Below are 13,341 nucleotides of genomic sequence, written 5' to 3' on the forward strand. Positions count from 1 at the left end.
AAATACCGACCCATGAATTTAAATTTCTTTTAACAACTTGTTTTAATGCACCAGTATTCATGTGCTGTAATGAAGCAAGCAATGCTGCACACAGGCAGCTCCACATATGTATAAAGTAGAGATGCGGTCTACTGTAGGCAAATCAAGTGTGCCCAGCATAAAAATGACCTAGCTGTGCCATAAATACACATCAGCGTGCATCTACCTCATAACATACAACCGTATACACACCTTCTCTAGATGCTTCCAGTCTATCAGTATTCTTTTCCTTTGATCTGTAAGTGACAATGAAAATATATTTATGTTGAGGCAAATTGGAAAATATTGCAGCTCTCTTCATTTTAGCAATATGTAGTTCTTCCTAATCAACAATCATTTTCATAACTATAGTATATCACACTGGTCCCCACTAATCAGCCTGATCCAGCCTTTCTTTCTTTACATCTGTATTCATAGACAAGCTCTAAATTTGTGTGTGTTTGTGCGTGTAGGCGCCTGTCATCCGTAGTGGACAATTTGAGCAGAACCACACTGAATTCAGAAATGCTTAACCTTTTCGTCAAACACATCTACACCGGAGACTTATCTGAAAAGCCTCTTCTTGTGTTTTGTTTTTCTTTAAGTGTTGAGTGTATTAGAAGTCTGCACAGGACCTCCCCCCCCCCCCAGTCATTCACTCACACCACTACTATCTGCTCCTTCAGATGTGTTATCCCAGCAGTTCTGGTCACTGCTGCATTAAATAAACTGCTTTAAATACAAGACAAGTTTTTACAGATTTCTCTTTTACAAGAAATGCTTATATAATTATTTAACTGTTTGATAAAACACATTTTACAAGATGTGAACTTAAAAGAAGCCTGAACATGTAATATGCCATTGACATAAAAATAAAAAAGCTTCCACTTGAGGCAGGTTTTACAAAGACGATAAAAATGTTTAGGTGTTCCAGTCCCTGCTTCTGATAGTTTACATGGTTTACAAAAAAAATAAAAATTAAATCATATAGAGTTATATAGAGAATTAGATTGAATGGCAGATGGCAGTTTCTAATGTGACATTTAAACAAAACTTATGTAAGTGGCTGTGTGACTCGTCTAAAATGAGAGATTTGAGTGGGAAAGAGAGAGAGGAATAACTTTTTTTAGGGAAAATACTGTTAACTCATTGGCATTTACGTACCTACTTAAACTTGGAAATAACAGCTTCTCTATTAAATTTCACCCTGCGATGACAGTGTTGACCACCTGTAGAGTAAATATATCGTGCACCTGCATGTCCCCAGTCCCTTAGAGCCCTCTATAGTGAATTCCCTTGTGTATTCATTTCTCTGCTCAATCCACTCATTCGCCTGTCTTGTCTCTCTTTGTGAGCACTTTGTGCTTGTGCTTTTGCCGTGTCTGTTGGTTGTGATTACCATCTGCTGCAGGTGTGCTCGTGCCACACACTGGCATTGGAGATGCATGTACGCGTGCTTCCGAAGCAAATGCAAGCTTTTAGCTGAATGAATAGTTACAGTGTGCAAGTGTTTGTGTGTCTATGTGTGTATGAGAGAGAGAGCTGGAGGTTTTTAATGTTTTGCTCTGCGGCCAAGGCAAAGAGGATTAAGTGTGTGTACGTGCGCCTGTGTTTGTGCAAGTGTCACTGAACTGATGTGGACCTAAATATTGAGTTGGCGGACTTCAGGGATTATATGAAACATCAGGGTGAGCAGATGTGAACAGACATAGATACTTGTGTGACCTTACACGGAGGTAAGTAGAACCTCGGAAGGAAGTGATTTTCTTCTATTAGTGTTTGTCTAACTGTGTGTTCTTCTCCCACACCCCTCCTCTTCACTCCCGTCCCCTCTTATTATGCCTTTCTTCTTTCTTTCTATTTCTCTTCCTTTGCATGATCTACGACACCTCACTTTGTCCATCCATCTCTTGTCTTCTTTCCCTTTTGATTTCATCCTCCCCATCCTTCCTCTGTCGTGCTTTTTTTATTTCTCACTTTCCCTTCTCTCCTGTCCCATCTCTGTCACCCTGAATTCTTCTTCATTTGCACCTCCTCCTCTCTGTCTCTTCCTGTATCACACCTTCCAACCTCTTATCCCTCCAATCTTTCCGCACCTCTTTCTTCTTCACCACTTGCACCTCTATGCTCTTCTTATACTCCCGATTCACTTTTTCTTCACCATCCCACCCTTCCTCCATTTTCCTCCCCTCTCTCTCCCCATTCTCCCCCATAGTGCCCCACCTCAGCGGGCGCCCGGTGCCTCCCCATCTGCCCACAATATCAGCAGTGCTGCCGTGTCAGACCGTACCAACTTCTCCAGAGGAGTGGGCATCCGCAGCACGTTCCACGCTGGCCAGCAAAGAGGTGCCCGGGACCAGCAAGGCTCCGCCTACCCCGGTGGGCCTGCGTCCCCATCACTGTCACACGGCAACAGCCAGGCCCGGAGGACACACGGCGCCACAGGGATTTTCAGCAAGTTCACATCCAAGTTTGTACGCAGGTGGGTGGCGGAAAAGAGAGGCAGGATCGTGGGAAAATGGGAAGGGGGAATAGTTAAGATTGTACTTTCTGGTTACAGTGTGAGAGCAGAGAAAGGAAGTAGGAAAACAGGAGAGGATATGGGGCGGAAGAAGCAACTTTGTAGTTTTGTAAATGCAGAGCAGTTGTTATAACAACTGTTCTATTTATTATCCAGCGAATTCGTAGCTTAAGTACAGTTTGAAGCTTTTTCTAAGTATTGAGGTTTCAGTTTGAACCAGAAAATGACTAGGTTTACATTACAAGTCATTTCATGTGCCCATTTCCTCTCAGGAATGTTGTACTGTATGTCCATGTCATCACTGGTTTTCAGAGTATTTCTTAAAGGGGTTGATCTCATCTCATCCCTATCACTAAACTCCTGCTGATCTGTAACTCTGCTGGGAGTAGAAAGGGAGAGGAAGGGAACAGCTGTGTCTTCTCTATAATTTTGTTTGGAGCTGTGGTGACTGAGGAGTAATTTTGGTTTTGGTTCCACGTCTGGCCCAGTTTTCATCTCACTCTTATAGTGCAGGTTGCAGCAGTTAAACTACTCTCAAGCTGAAGTTGTTTGTTTATGTTTTTTGTTAATTTTCTCTGGAAGTGAAGTCAGTTTTCTAGCAGTGATACAACTACTTTTGTAAATAGTTAGGTGAGAGAGTACATTGTGGTTATAAAAGTGGAAGGCAAGTATGGGAGAGAAAAGCCTGACTATTATAGTATGTACCAAGTCTTTGACTACAGTGTCTTGTGACAAGTTTATTTTGTTTTATTTTAGTTTATTTTGGCTTTTGACAAGTAAATATTGGAATTAGTTTTAATTGAATGTGATACATGATACATCATGCCCAAGTAACCCTTAAGTACACCATAAGATTTGCAGTGAGGAAATATGTTAAATAATTCTACTGCAAATGTATTCATTATAGGTGGTAATATTATTGGAAATGTGGGTTTCAATGATTAAAGGATCAAGCTGATGTTTTTCTATATTTTTATTCCCATTTTTTTTTTAAATCTATAAAAAGATCTACATCAAATTATGCATTAGTCAGACTCTCAATACTTTGACTTCCCTACTCTGTCAATGGCATTCAGCCATGTTTGTACCTACAAAAAGTATGAATAAATAGGTCATAAGTAAATAGTTTGATTTTAAAAAAAGGTAAAATAATATACAACAGCTGGGAACTGTAGTAGGTGGCAAATGTTACTCACACAGGTGTAAATAGTACATTTTCAGGGACTATTTTTAGCTGTGGATTAATACCCAATGGTGCTTTAGTATTAATGGCAGCAGGATGGTTGTATATGGGGCTGACTCGAAATAAATTATGGTGCCGATGTTCATAGTAATAAAGGAACATGTCACACGGCAATGGTGTGGCTCGCTGATGTGTTTTTAATAGTTATTGGATGACAATAGAGCTCTGTGACACAGGAAAAGATTATAAGATTTATTACTGTTTTCGATCTTTTCATGGCATGTTTTTGACTACTAAAAATATAGACTATCACCTGCCTTATCATTTAAAATTCACTGCCGCTAAAATATGATTTATTACAAATAGGAAAATTACAGGCAGATTCTTACAAAGGAAAATGGTGAACTATGTCAGATAACAAGGCCAGAGAAAATAAATTCATAGGCATGTACTTAAGATATCATTCATTTAGTAAATAATTGTCAGTGTTTGACCCAAATCATGTGTGAAGGCTGATTAGGTCTGTACATAGCTGAGTCAGAATGAGAAAGAAGGACAAGGGTGCAGAAGAGACAAGAAGAGGAGCAGTGAGGCATTTTAATATCAGAAGCTGCAGTCAGATTGAAATGTGTGGAGGAGAGGACGTGACAGGAAGTAGGGGGGTTTAAAGGTGGCAGGAACGAGCAAGAAGGTCCAAGTGAGCAATGAAAGGATGAAAAGCTGAGAAAGAAGGTAAGGTTGAGATTTTCATCTACACTCCTGTGTCACCAACCAGCTCTGGAGATTCATTTTGAATACAAGTGTTGAAATGTGTGTGAGAAAGGGAGTGTGCAGTTGTATTTTTGGTGATTTAGTTAGAATAAAAAAAGAAAGGAATTGAGAATGATGAAGTGTCTTGCCTGCATCATGGGTGTTGGTATAAAGTGTGTGTGTGTGTGTGTGTGTGTGTGTGTGTGTGTGCGTGCGTGCGTGCGTGCGTTTGTGTGGTAGAGGGGGAGGTATAGACACAACCACTCTCCAGGCCTCCCACTCAGAGATACTGTAACTCTGTGGCGGCAGTATCCATGGTTACACCGGAGATATCACTTTTCCCTCAACTATAAATACTGCTAGTGGGGACACTTTGACACACATGCACACACACACGCACGCACGCACACACACACACACACACACACACACACACACACACACACACACACACACACACACAGACACACACACACACAGACAAAGTCAACCTGGCATGCTGGTAGGAAGTAGAGGTGGTGGAGACAGAGCGCTTGTGTTGCATTTGTACATTTTGACCAAACACACATAAAAACATGTATATACTGAAGCTGTGTGTTTTATTGACATATCATATAACCCCTTACCACTACACTTTTTCGCTTGGTCTGGAGAGTGATGTTGCTCTGCCCTCCATATACGTGTGTGTGTGTGTGTGTGTGTGTGTGTGTGTGTGTGTGTGTGTGTGTGTGTGTGTGTGTGTGTGTGTGTGTGTGTTCAAGATGAAGTTGTTGCTCAACATTTGAAATGTGTCTTTGTGTATAAGAGGTTGTTTTCTGTCTTTATTTATTTATTTATTTAAATCACTTTTGAACTTTTTTTTTTTTTTTTTTACCTCTTATTTTTTAACACTTCTTTTCAGATCACCCAGGAATGCTCTGTATGTGAAGGAGCGCTTCATTTCATGTTTTTGGCGGGGGGGGGTCTGTTAATGGAATTTTCCCACAGAGCCTATTAAATCCCCCTAAGGTGTTCTGGTGTGCATTTAACAATGTTCACACATTGACACTAATTTCCACGTTTAAACACACAGAGGCTGAACGTGGACAGCAGGAACACTGATTTTCTTTCTTTGTTGTTCATTTTTATTGTTGCTTTGTGCTTGCTGCTTCAATCCAAAGTGAGCCTGGTTCATGTTGGACTTTTATTTCCAACAGTTTGCTTTAAAGTTTGCTACTCAGAGGGCACCTTGTCTTTTACAGGAAAGTCATAAATATATACGTTTTATACATACGTTTTTTTCTCTTTCTTTCTTTATCCCTCTTTTGTTTTTGTAGAAATCTCTCGTTCAGGTTTCCGAGAAGGTAGGCAACATCCCCAACGTTAAATATAACCCCTTGATATACATACGTATATTCTCTTCTTCATATATATTTTACATATATATATATATATATATTTCCTCCCCTTTTGGTGTTTTGTGCAGCTTTTTGTTGAAATCTTCCTTTTGTGCCTTGAGCCTTATCTTTTCTGCTCCTTTTTTTTTTCTGTGGTTAGCCCCTTTTTTGAGCCTTCTGGTTTTGAGTGCCGTGTTTTGGCCCATTTTTATTTTATATTTTTTACTAACTTCCCCCTCACCCACTCACGCATTTAACTCACTCACTCCATCATCATGTGGCACAATAACACCTCAACCCTCTTCCTCTTCGTCCCTCCATCGTCCCTCCCACCCACCTCTTCCTCATCCCCACCCCTGCTTTTTCCATTCGTCTAGCAGGTAGAGTGTGTCTGAGCTAGTATCCCCCTTGTAGTGCCCCACATTTAGGTCGAGTTCTAATGGTGCGATAGATCAAACTACTCCCTCCCTGCTCTTAACCCTGTCCTTTTCTTAGTTTCAGATGCAGGTAATGTTGTCCTTCTGTTCAGCCTGATGTCATCCCATTGACCAATCTCCTATATTAATTTTTTAATTTTCGTAAGCATATAAGAGAGAAAAGAAACACAGGGATGGGAGATGTCTGCGTTTAAGTAGTTATGATCAGCTGTTTTCGTCTCAACCTAGTTGTGTAACTTCACCCAGGAGTGTTTAATGTTGCTAACCATTATTCCTGCTAACGCCACCTACCAAACCATCATCCATCGCTCCTTTCTGCTTTCATCAGTTTGGTCACTACAATTGAAATGGAAATTTCCTTAGCCGTAGAGATCGAGTTGTTTTTTTAGTTTTTTATTGTGAAAGCTTCTGTGGATACCTCTGGAAGGGTAGTGTGGCGTGTAATAAGTCCATTGCTGTAGTTGTGGATGATGGTAAAGAGGAGGAGAGGACCCAGGAGGGACGGGGCTTCAGTGTTTTATAGGCTACACTCTTTTCTGGAGGCTGCACTCCTTTCTCCTCCTTTCTTTCATCGCTCTGTTCTCACTATGGCACTGACTCTCTAACAGCAACAGCAGCAACAGAACTGGATGGCTTTGACCTACTCTGGCTGGAAAAGACCTTTATGCTGTGAACACACACACACACGACACTCCATACAGATATATGTACGTTTGCACTGAGACACCCAGACATTTACATAAAGACACAGACTTTCCTCCTTGTAGATATCTGCACTATAGATGGTCAACACATGTTGACACATTTTAAAGTTAAATATGTGCAGGCTGAACACACATTTTCCCAACCACATGCTTCTCTCACACACACGTACACACACACACACACACACACACACACACACACACACACACACTCAAACACAATTGCTTTAGACTGTGTTGTCTAATTTTACCAGCAGGTAGAGCAATTTTCTTTAATCTGGACCATTGCTCCACCTGGTGGTTGGAAGTTGTAATAGTATTTTAATATAACAGTGGTCTGAAATATTACAGATGAGAGAAAAATAATCTGTTTTAAAATATTTGTTTAGAAATATGAGGCAGATAGGTCATTACACTGCTGAGTAAAAGAATTGATGCATATATTTATAACGAACGTTATAAAGTGGACTGCATGTTATGTACATTTGGGATCAAATAAAAAGCTTATCAGTCCTTTGTTTTGCTTGATGTTACAGTGCCCCCCTTGTGGGAGCCATTTTGCATCCCTTCGTTTTTAGCTGGGCATGCAAAATTGGATAAAGGATTTAATTTTACATTATTCACCAATTTACCTGTTTTTCATTATTTAAGAAAGCCTTGTTAAAACTTACTTCCACTTCTCCCAATTGTCATCTCCCATTTTCTTTAATTTTAACCATGTTTCTGTTGCAGGAGGTATTGTGCATTATACTTTTGGTTAATTTTTAAAATGGGGCAAAACAGGAATGATACATTTTCCCTCAACAAAATGAATTTAAACCATAAACTGCTGAATTTGTCGTGTGTGTCACTTTCCATCCAATGTCTGCATCTGTTTTGCTGTTGTCTGTCTTTGCGTTTCGTCATCGTTTTGGTTTTTCTCCCTTCAGTTTCTTGTGTCATGTCGGCTGGTATGAGAGAGAATATTTGTGTATGTTTTACATTTGTGTTACACAGGCTGCAGTTACAGTAATAAAGTAATGCTGTTAAAACAATGTCTGTTAGGTTTTCAGGAAGTGTGTGTGTGTGTGTGTGTGTGTGTGTGTGTGTGTGTGTGTGTGTGTGTGTGAGAGATTGTGATTGTGTTAAAAAGCCTGTGTGTAGGTTCAGTGTTACTAATACAGGTTTTAATGAAGTGCTTTAACCACAGAACCTGCCCTCACCATGCTGACCATTCTGTTCCAAACCATTCCATCCTGGTCCAAAATGTTCCATTTCACATTTTGTTCCCAACATTGCATTTTGTTGGAATACATCCCATTTCATTCCAAGCCATTCCATTCTGTTTCAGCCTGTTGGGAATACTTTAATTCTACTCCAAAATGAACCATTGCATTTTGAGCTCTCGTGTTCTCGCCCAAACCTTCCGTTTAATTTGAAACAGCTCATTTTGTAAACTACTCCAAACTGGTTACATTTCAGTTGAGGCCATTCTACAACGTCCATTACCTTTTTCCGATCAATCCTGGAGCTGGTTGCACCAGCTCTTTGTAAGTTTCAAGTTAGCGTTGCTAAGTGGAGCTTTACGGATCATTAAATGAAAACAGGTTGCATCACACAAACTAGTTGTTAGATTAGTAGAGAATAGTTGTTATGAAATATTTACACTGGCAGGTGTAACTGTTCTTTAGATGCCTAAGTTAACTGCCAAAAATAATGTTAGCTTGCTAATACGTGACCTATTTAACTAATGGTTTAAATTACATTGCCTTAAAATAACAGTGTACAAATGATAAAACGCGATGCTAATAACATTAGACCAAATGATCAAATAATGTCAGTTAGGTTAGCATAATCAGATGTCTAACTGTAACCCACATAAATACTACTACCTCTGAAACATGTTATAGCTTGAGATGCTACATAGTTTACATAGTTGATTGCTTTTGATTTGATGACGCTGCAGATGTTTCCTGGCAACTAATTAACACATAACTGACATTGTTTGTCGCGGAGACATTCCTTACATTTGAATGGTGCAACCCAATTTAGTGAGCACTTAAATTGGAATTCACTAAATTTGAAAGTAGCAAAACTATATAAAACTAGTAGTTTCTAAAAACTTAGGAGGGACATCACACATAAACTATGTTAATATTAGTAATGGATTTCAGAATAGCTGGTCCAGCTCAATCCTGTTCTTCATTAATCTTTTCAAAGCATTCAACACTCATGTCGTCTGCTTAGTGGTGGAGCGGATGCACAGAGTGGACTGGCATTGGGACCTTAAGCAGCTGCCATAGCGAATGCATTGTTGGCTGTGACGTCCTCAGGTGGCCCTGGACTTACATTTGAGCAGTTGGAGTGGAATGAGATATATGTCGCATTAAGGCTTTAAGTTGTCGGATTGGAGCGTACGGTCGGGCATGGCGAGCAGTGGGACTGTGTTCAGCCAGTTGATTTGCTATCTGTTTATGAGTCCATATGTTGCGCCCAGCTCTCAAAAAAGACTAAACTTGTGTTGATTTTTCTCGAGGAGTCCGTATGAGGGAGAGGGTCGGGATGAGGGGAGCAGGTGAGATACAGAACAGCCTGAAAAACCGAAAAAACCCTACAAACCCCCAGGCTCTACCAAAACCGCCTGCCAATCAGTAGACTGCAGCCAATCAGTAGATGATCTCAGAGCTTGTCGTGAATGTCTGGGAGAGGGAGGGCTGAGCTGGGATGTATAATTGGTTGGTGATGGTGATGACGGCTTAACCAATCAGGGGACAGGAGATTAGCAGTGAATGGTAGCATCTCAGAGACTTAGAGTGATGGTGTATAGGTTGACCTGCATGGTGGTGTGTGAGTGTGAGGGGGAATCAAAATCCAAGTACCCAAATGTGTGTTTGTGTGCAAGTACACACGAAATACACTATATCTCACAAACACACACAAATTCAAACACATCTGTGATCTGAGACGTGCACGCGCAAACACACACGGGGGTACTTAAAAAAAATTTGCTTTTTGTCTTCATTCATTTTCACAACCTCATCATCTCCCTTCCTCTCAATCCTTCCTCTCCTTTCCTTCCCCCCTTTTTGTCTCTACTTTTTAAAATAATTCTCACACTTTTCCTTTTTCACCCCTTTGCTGATTTCGTCTTCCCTCTTTCCCGTTCTCTTCCACCCTCGCCCTTCCTTTTCCCCACCCCTCCCTCTCCTTCACTTTTCCTACCCTCTTCTTTCATCTCCTTTTTAATCCATCCTTTCTTTATTTTCTCCTGCGGTCCCCCTCCACCTCTCTCCTCCTCCTCCACCCTCCCACCCCTTCATTCAGGTCTATGCTGAGCAGTACAGTGGACAAGTCAGAAAAGACATCCGGTGGCGTTCTCTCCTCCTCTTCCAACAACGATGAGAACAACTCTTCACCAGGATCTGGTAACACTGGTAGGTTGAGTTTTGTTTCTGTTTTGTAGGATAAACAAAAGAGTCACTTTCGGTATTTTGTTAACACTCTTTTAATACCGACATCCTAGACTTCGGGCAAAATGACCAAAAGATTAGAAACACCTCTCAAGATAATGCGGCTGAGTTCAACACCGATGCAAACCACAACCCTAATAACAAACGTAGTTAAATGAATACCTCTCTGAAGTTGTCAGTCAAAACTAAACATTCGAAGGATCCAGTGTTTTTGGACTTTGTCCCACGCTAAGGTCTAAAGTAAAGTGAATACCTCAGCCTCTGCTGCTTCACTTTTATTTCCTGTTTTAAAAAAAAAAAAAAATCCAAGTCTCTCACAAGTCCCTGATCTTTATGGAAGCATGATACTAAATCACTGGAGCACTCTTTAAACCAGTTCATTATCAGTGACAGCATTTATTAGTTGAAGGCCCAGTGTCCTGAAACTGATCATCACCGAAAGTTTTTTAAAGCTTAACTTCCTAATTCAATTATACTTAATCCAAGTACGGTGAAGCCATGATCTGAGTCCTTTACCTGTTTTTCTCGTTTTTCCTGTCTGCCTGCACATCTGGCCTCTCTGCTGTTTTCTCCCCGCCCATCTTTTCCCTCCTCACTTTCTTGTCTCCTGTCTGTTGCTCACCCCCCCCACCACCACTCTTTGACCTTTCTCCTCCTCCCCTCCAGGTGGCACTGGCACCCCTCCGGCCATTGCCAGCCAGAAGGACTCGGCCAAGCCACGCTCGCTGCGCTTCACCTGGTCCATGAAGACCACGTCGTCCATGGAGCCCATGGAGATGATGCGTGAGATCCGCAAGGTGCTCGACTCCAACAGCTGCGAGTACGAGCTGCGCGAGCGCTACATGCTGCTGTGCGTTTCGGGCAACCCGGCGCGCGACGACTTCGTCCAGTGGGAGATGGAGGTGTGCAAGCTGCCGCGGCTCTCCCTCAACGGCGTGCGCTTCAAGCGGATCTCGGGCACGTCCATCGCCTTCAAGAACATTGCCTCAAAGATTGCCAACGAGCTCAAACTGTGAGCGCGGAGGAGCAGTGAGGAGAGATGAGATTACAGGGTGAAGGAGGGAGGGTGAAGGGGATGATAGTGAGGAAGAAGATGATACTGTAGGTTGGGTGGGGACGCTGTGGAGGTCGGGAGGTAAGCTAAAGGGTGGGATCACTTTGAAAATAACAAAGTTGTTATCTGGACAAAGGTCTGAAGTAGGGCTATTGGTTCTCTGAGACTAGAAAACGTTTTTCTAGAAGTTTTGTTCCTTAAGTTCTTGAGGCCCTGCGATTAGAAACTCTGAGCTGATTCCTCTGAGTTGTGAAGTTCTTACAGACCGAGGTCTTCTCTCTCCCTGCTGGGGTTTTTTGTCACGTTCTACTTAGACGTTCCACTCTTCTGCATGTCCGATCTGCTCTCTGTTTTTTAGGAGTCACACTTTGATCACTTTGACCACTCCTGTCACTTCTTCCTGCTATTTATTCCATTTCTCTGCACGGTTCTGCTGCACAGGTCTCTTTGGGTAGGGGGGAAACCGGGTGGAAATGGGGGTTGGATGGAGCACAAAGAGAGCGGAGGAATGCTGAAAGAAACTTTCTATTTTCTCTCTGAATCTCTGAATGATTGACAGAAAGTTTGGAGCCTTATTTTGCTGGAAAACTCAAAGGAGTTTTGATTGAATTTGTTTTGACTGTCCTCCAAAACTGAACGGACTCCAACTGAGCCAGGACTTTGGCTGCTGAAGCCCACTATCACACACACACATACATACACACACACACACACACACACACACACACACACACACACACACACACCTACAGATGGATTTTGGATGGACGAACTCTGCTGTCGTTGGTTAAAGGACCCTCTCCACCCTCCACCTGCCCGCCCAGACCTCCCCTCCCGCCCTGAAATGAACTTTTGATCCATCCTTCCACCACCTCCCTCCTCCCCTCACACACACACGCACACACACTCTTCACCTCCCTCTCTCCCTCTAATTTCAAACTGAACTCAGCACAAACACATCCATCTTTTCACCTTGTCACTCCCTTTTTCTTCCTCATTTTTAATTTCTATCCCGCCATCGAGTCCGAGGAGGCCAATTAGACTTGATGTCAACATTGATCGTACGGGCTGTAAATTTAAGTCCGTTGTTATAATTTTTTAAATTTACTTTCTTCTTATTTTATGGCTTTTAAAAAGAGTTGTGCACTGGAAAAGAGGGACATATCGGAACCTGGGGAGGGAAGGACAGCTCATGGACGAGGTTGTTGGAATTTTACGTTGCCTTTCTTTGAAGACTTAAATTTGGGGTTTGTTTTTGTTGCATACATCAGCACATAAATGCTCGAATAACATTTTTTTTTCCCTTTTTTTTAATGTTGGTATCGATTCAGTTGGCATCACGCCTTCATATCCAGAATGTCAACCCTGAACCGACACATTTCTCGTCCTTTTTTTTTTTTTTTTTTTTTTTTCTTTGCTTCCCCCATCAGCCTCTCTGCTACACAGGTTCCCAAAGAGCAAACACACAACACAGGTGTCATTGGAGTAAGTAACAAAACAGTATGTGTGTGTGTGAGTTAATTATAAAAGATCACTGGGAAAGAAGAAAAAAAACAGAAAAGAATCGAGGGCAACAGCGAATGGTGGAGTATTTTCTTCTTCTACTTTTGATTTGATAATATATTTTTGTGTCGTTGAAAAATTTTGGGTTTGTACAGATTAGGATTTTTTTGGGGGGAGGGGGGAGGGTCATGTTGGATCACATCATTGCTGCCTTTTTTTGGTGTAGTGCACCTTTAACACACACACACACACACACACACACACACACACACACACACACACACACACACACACACACACACACGCACGCATTTAACATCCAAACACAGCTCGTAGTGAATCGGAT

At 41.7% G+C, this 13,341-nt stretch overlaps 1 protein-coding gene across 1 annotated transcript in view; it reads left to right on the top strand.

Moving 5' to 3' along the window:
- Positions 1-13,229, top strand: part of mark2b (MAP/microtubule affinity-regulating kinase 2b) — a 56,441-nt gene extending 43,212 nt beyond the window's left edge. Inside the window, 5 exon segments of the mRNA XM_040141247.1 lie at positions 2,234-2,500; positions 5,789-5,815; positions 9,505-9,543; positions 10,293-10,402; positions 11,105-13,229. Coding sequence (XP_039997181.1) covers positions 2,234-2,500; positions 5,789-5,815; positions 9,505-9,543; positions 10,293-10,402; positions 11,105-11,454 — 793 coding nt within the window. The 3' untranslated portion in view covers positions 11,455-13,229.
- The last annotated feature ends 112 nt before the right edge of the window (positions 13,230-13,341 follow it).

The sequence above is a fragment of the Xiphias gladius genome, chromosome 12, assembly GCF_016859285.1.
Source record: "Xiphias gladius isolate SHS-SW01 ecotype Sanya breed wild chromosome 12, ASM1685928v1, whole genome shotgun sequence".
In the NCBI taxonomy this organism is placed as follows: Eukaryota; Metazoa; Chordata; class Actinopteri; order Istiophoriformes; family Xiphiidae; genus Xiphias; species Xiphias gladius.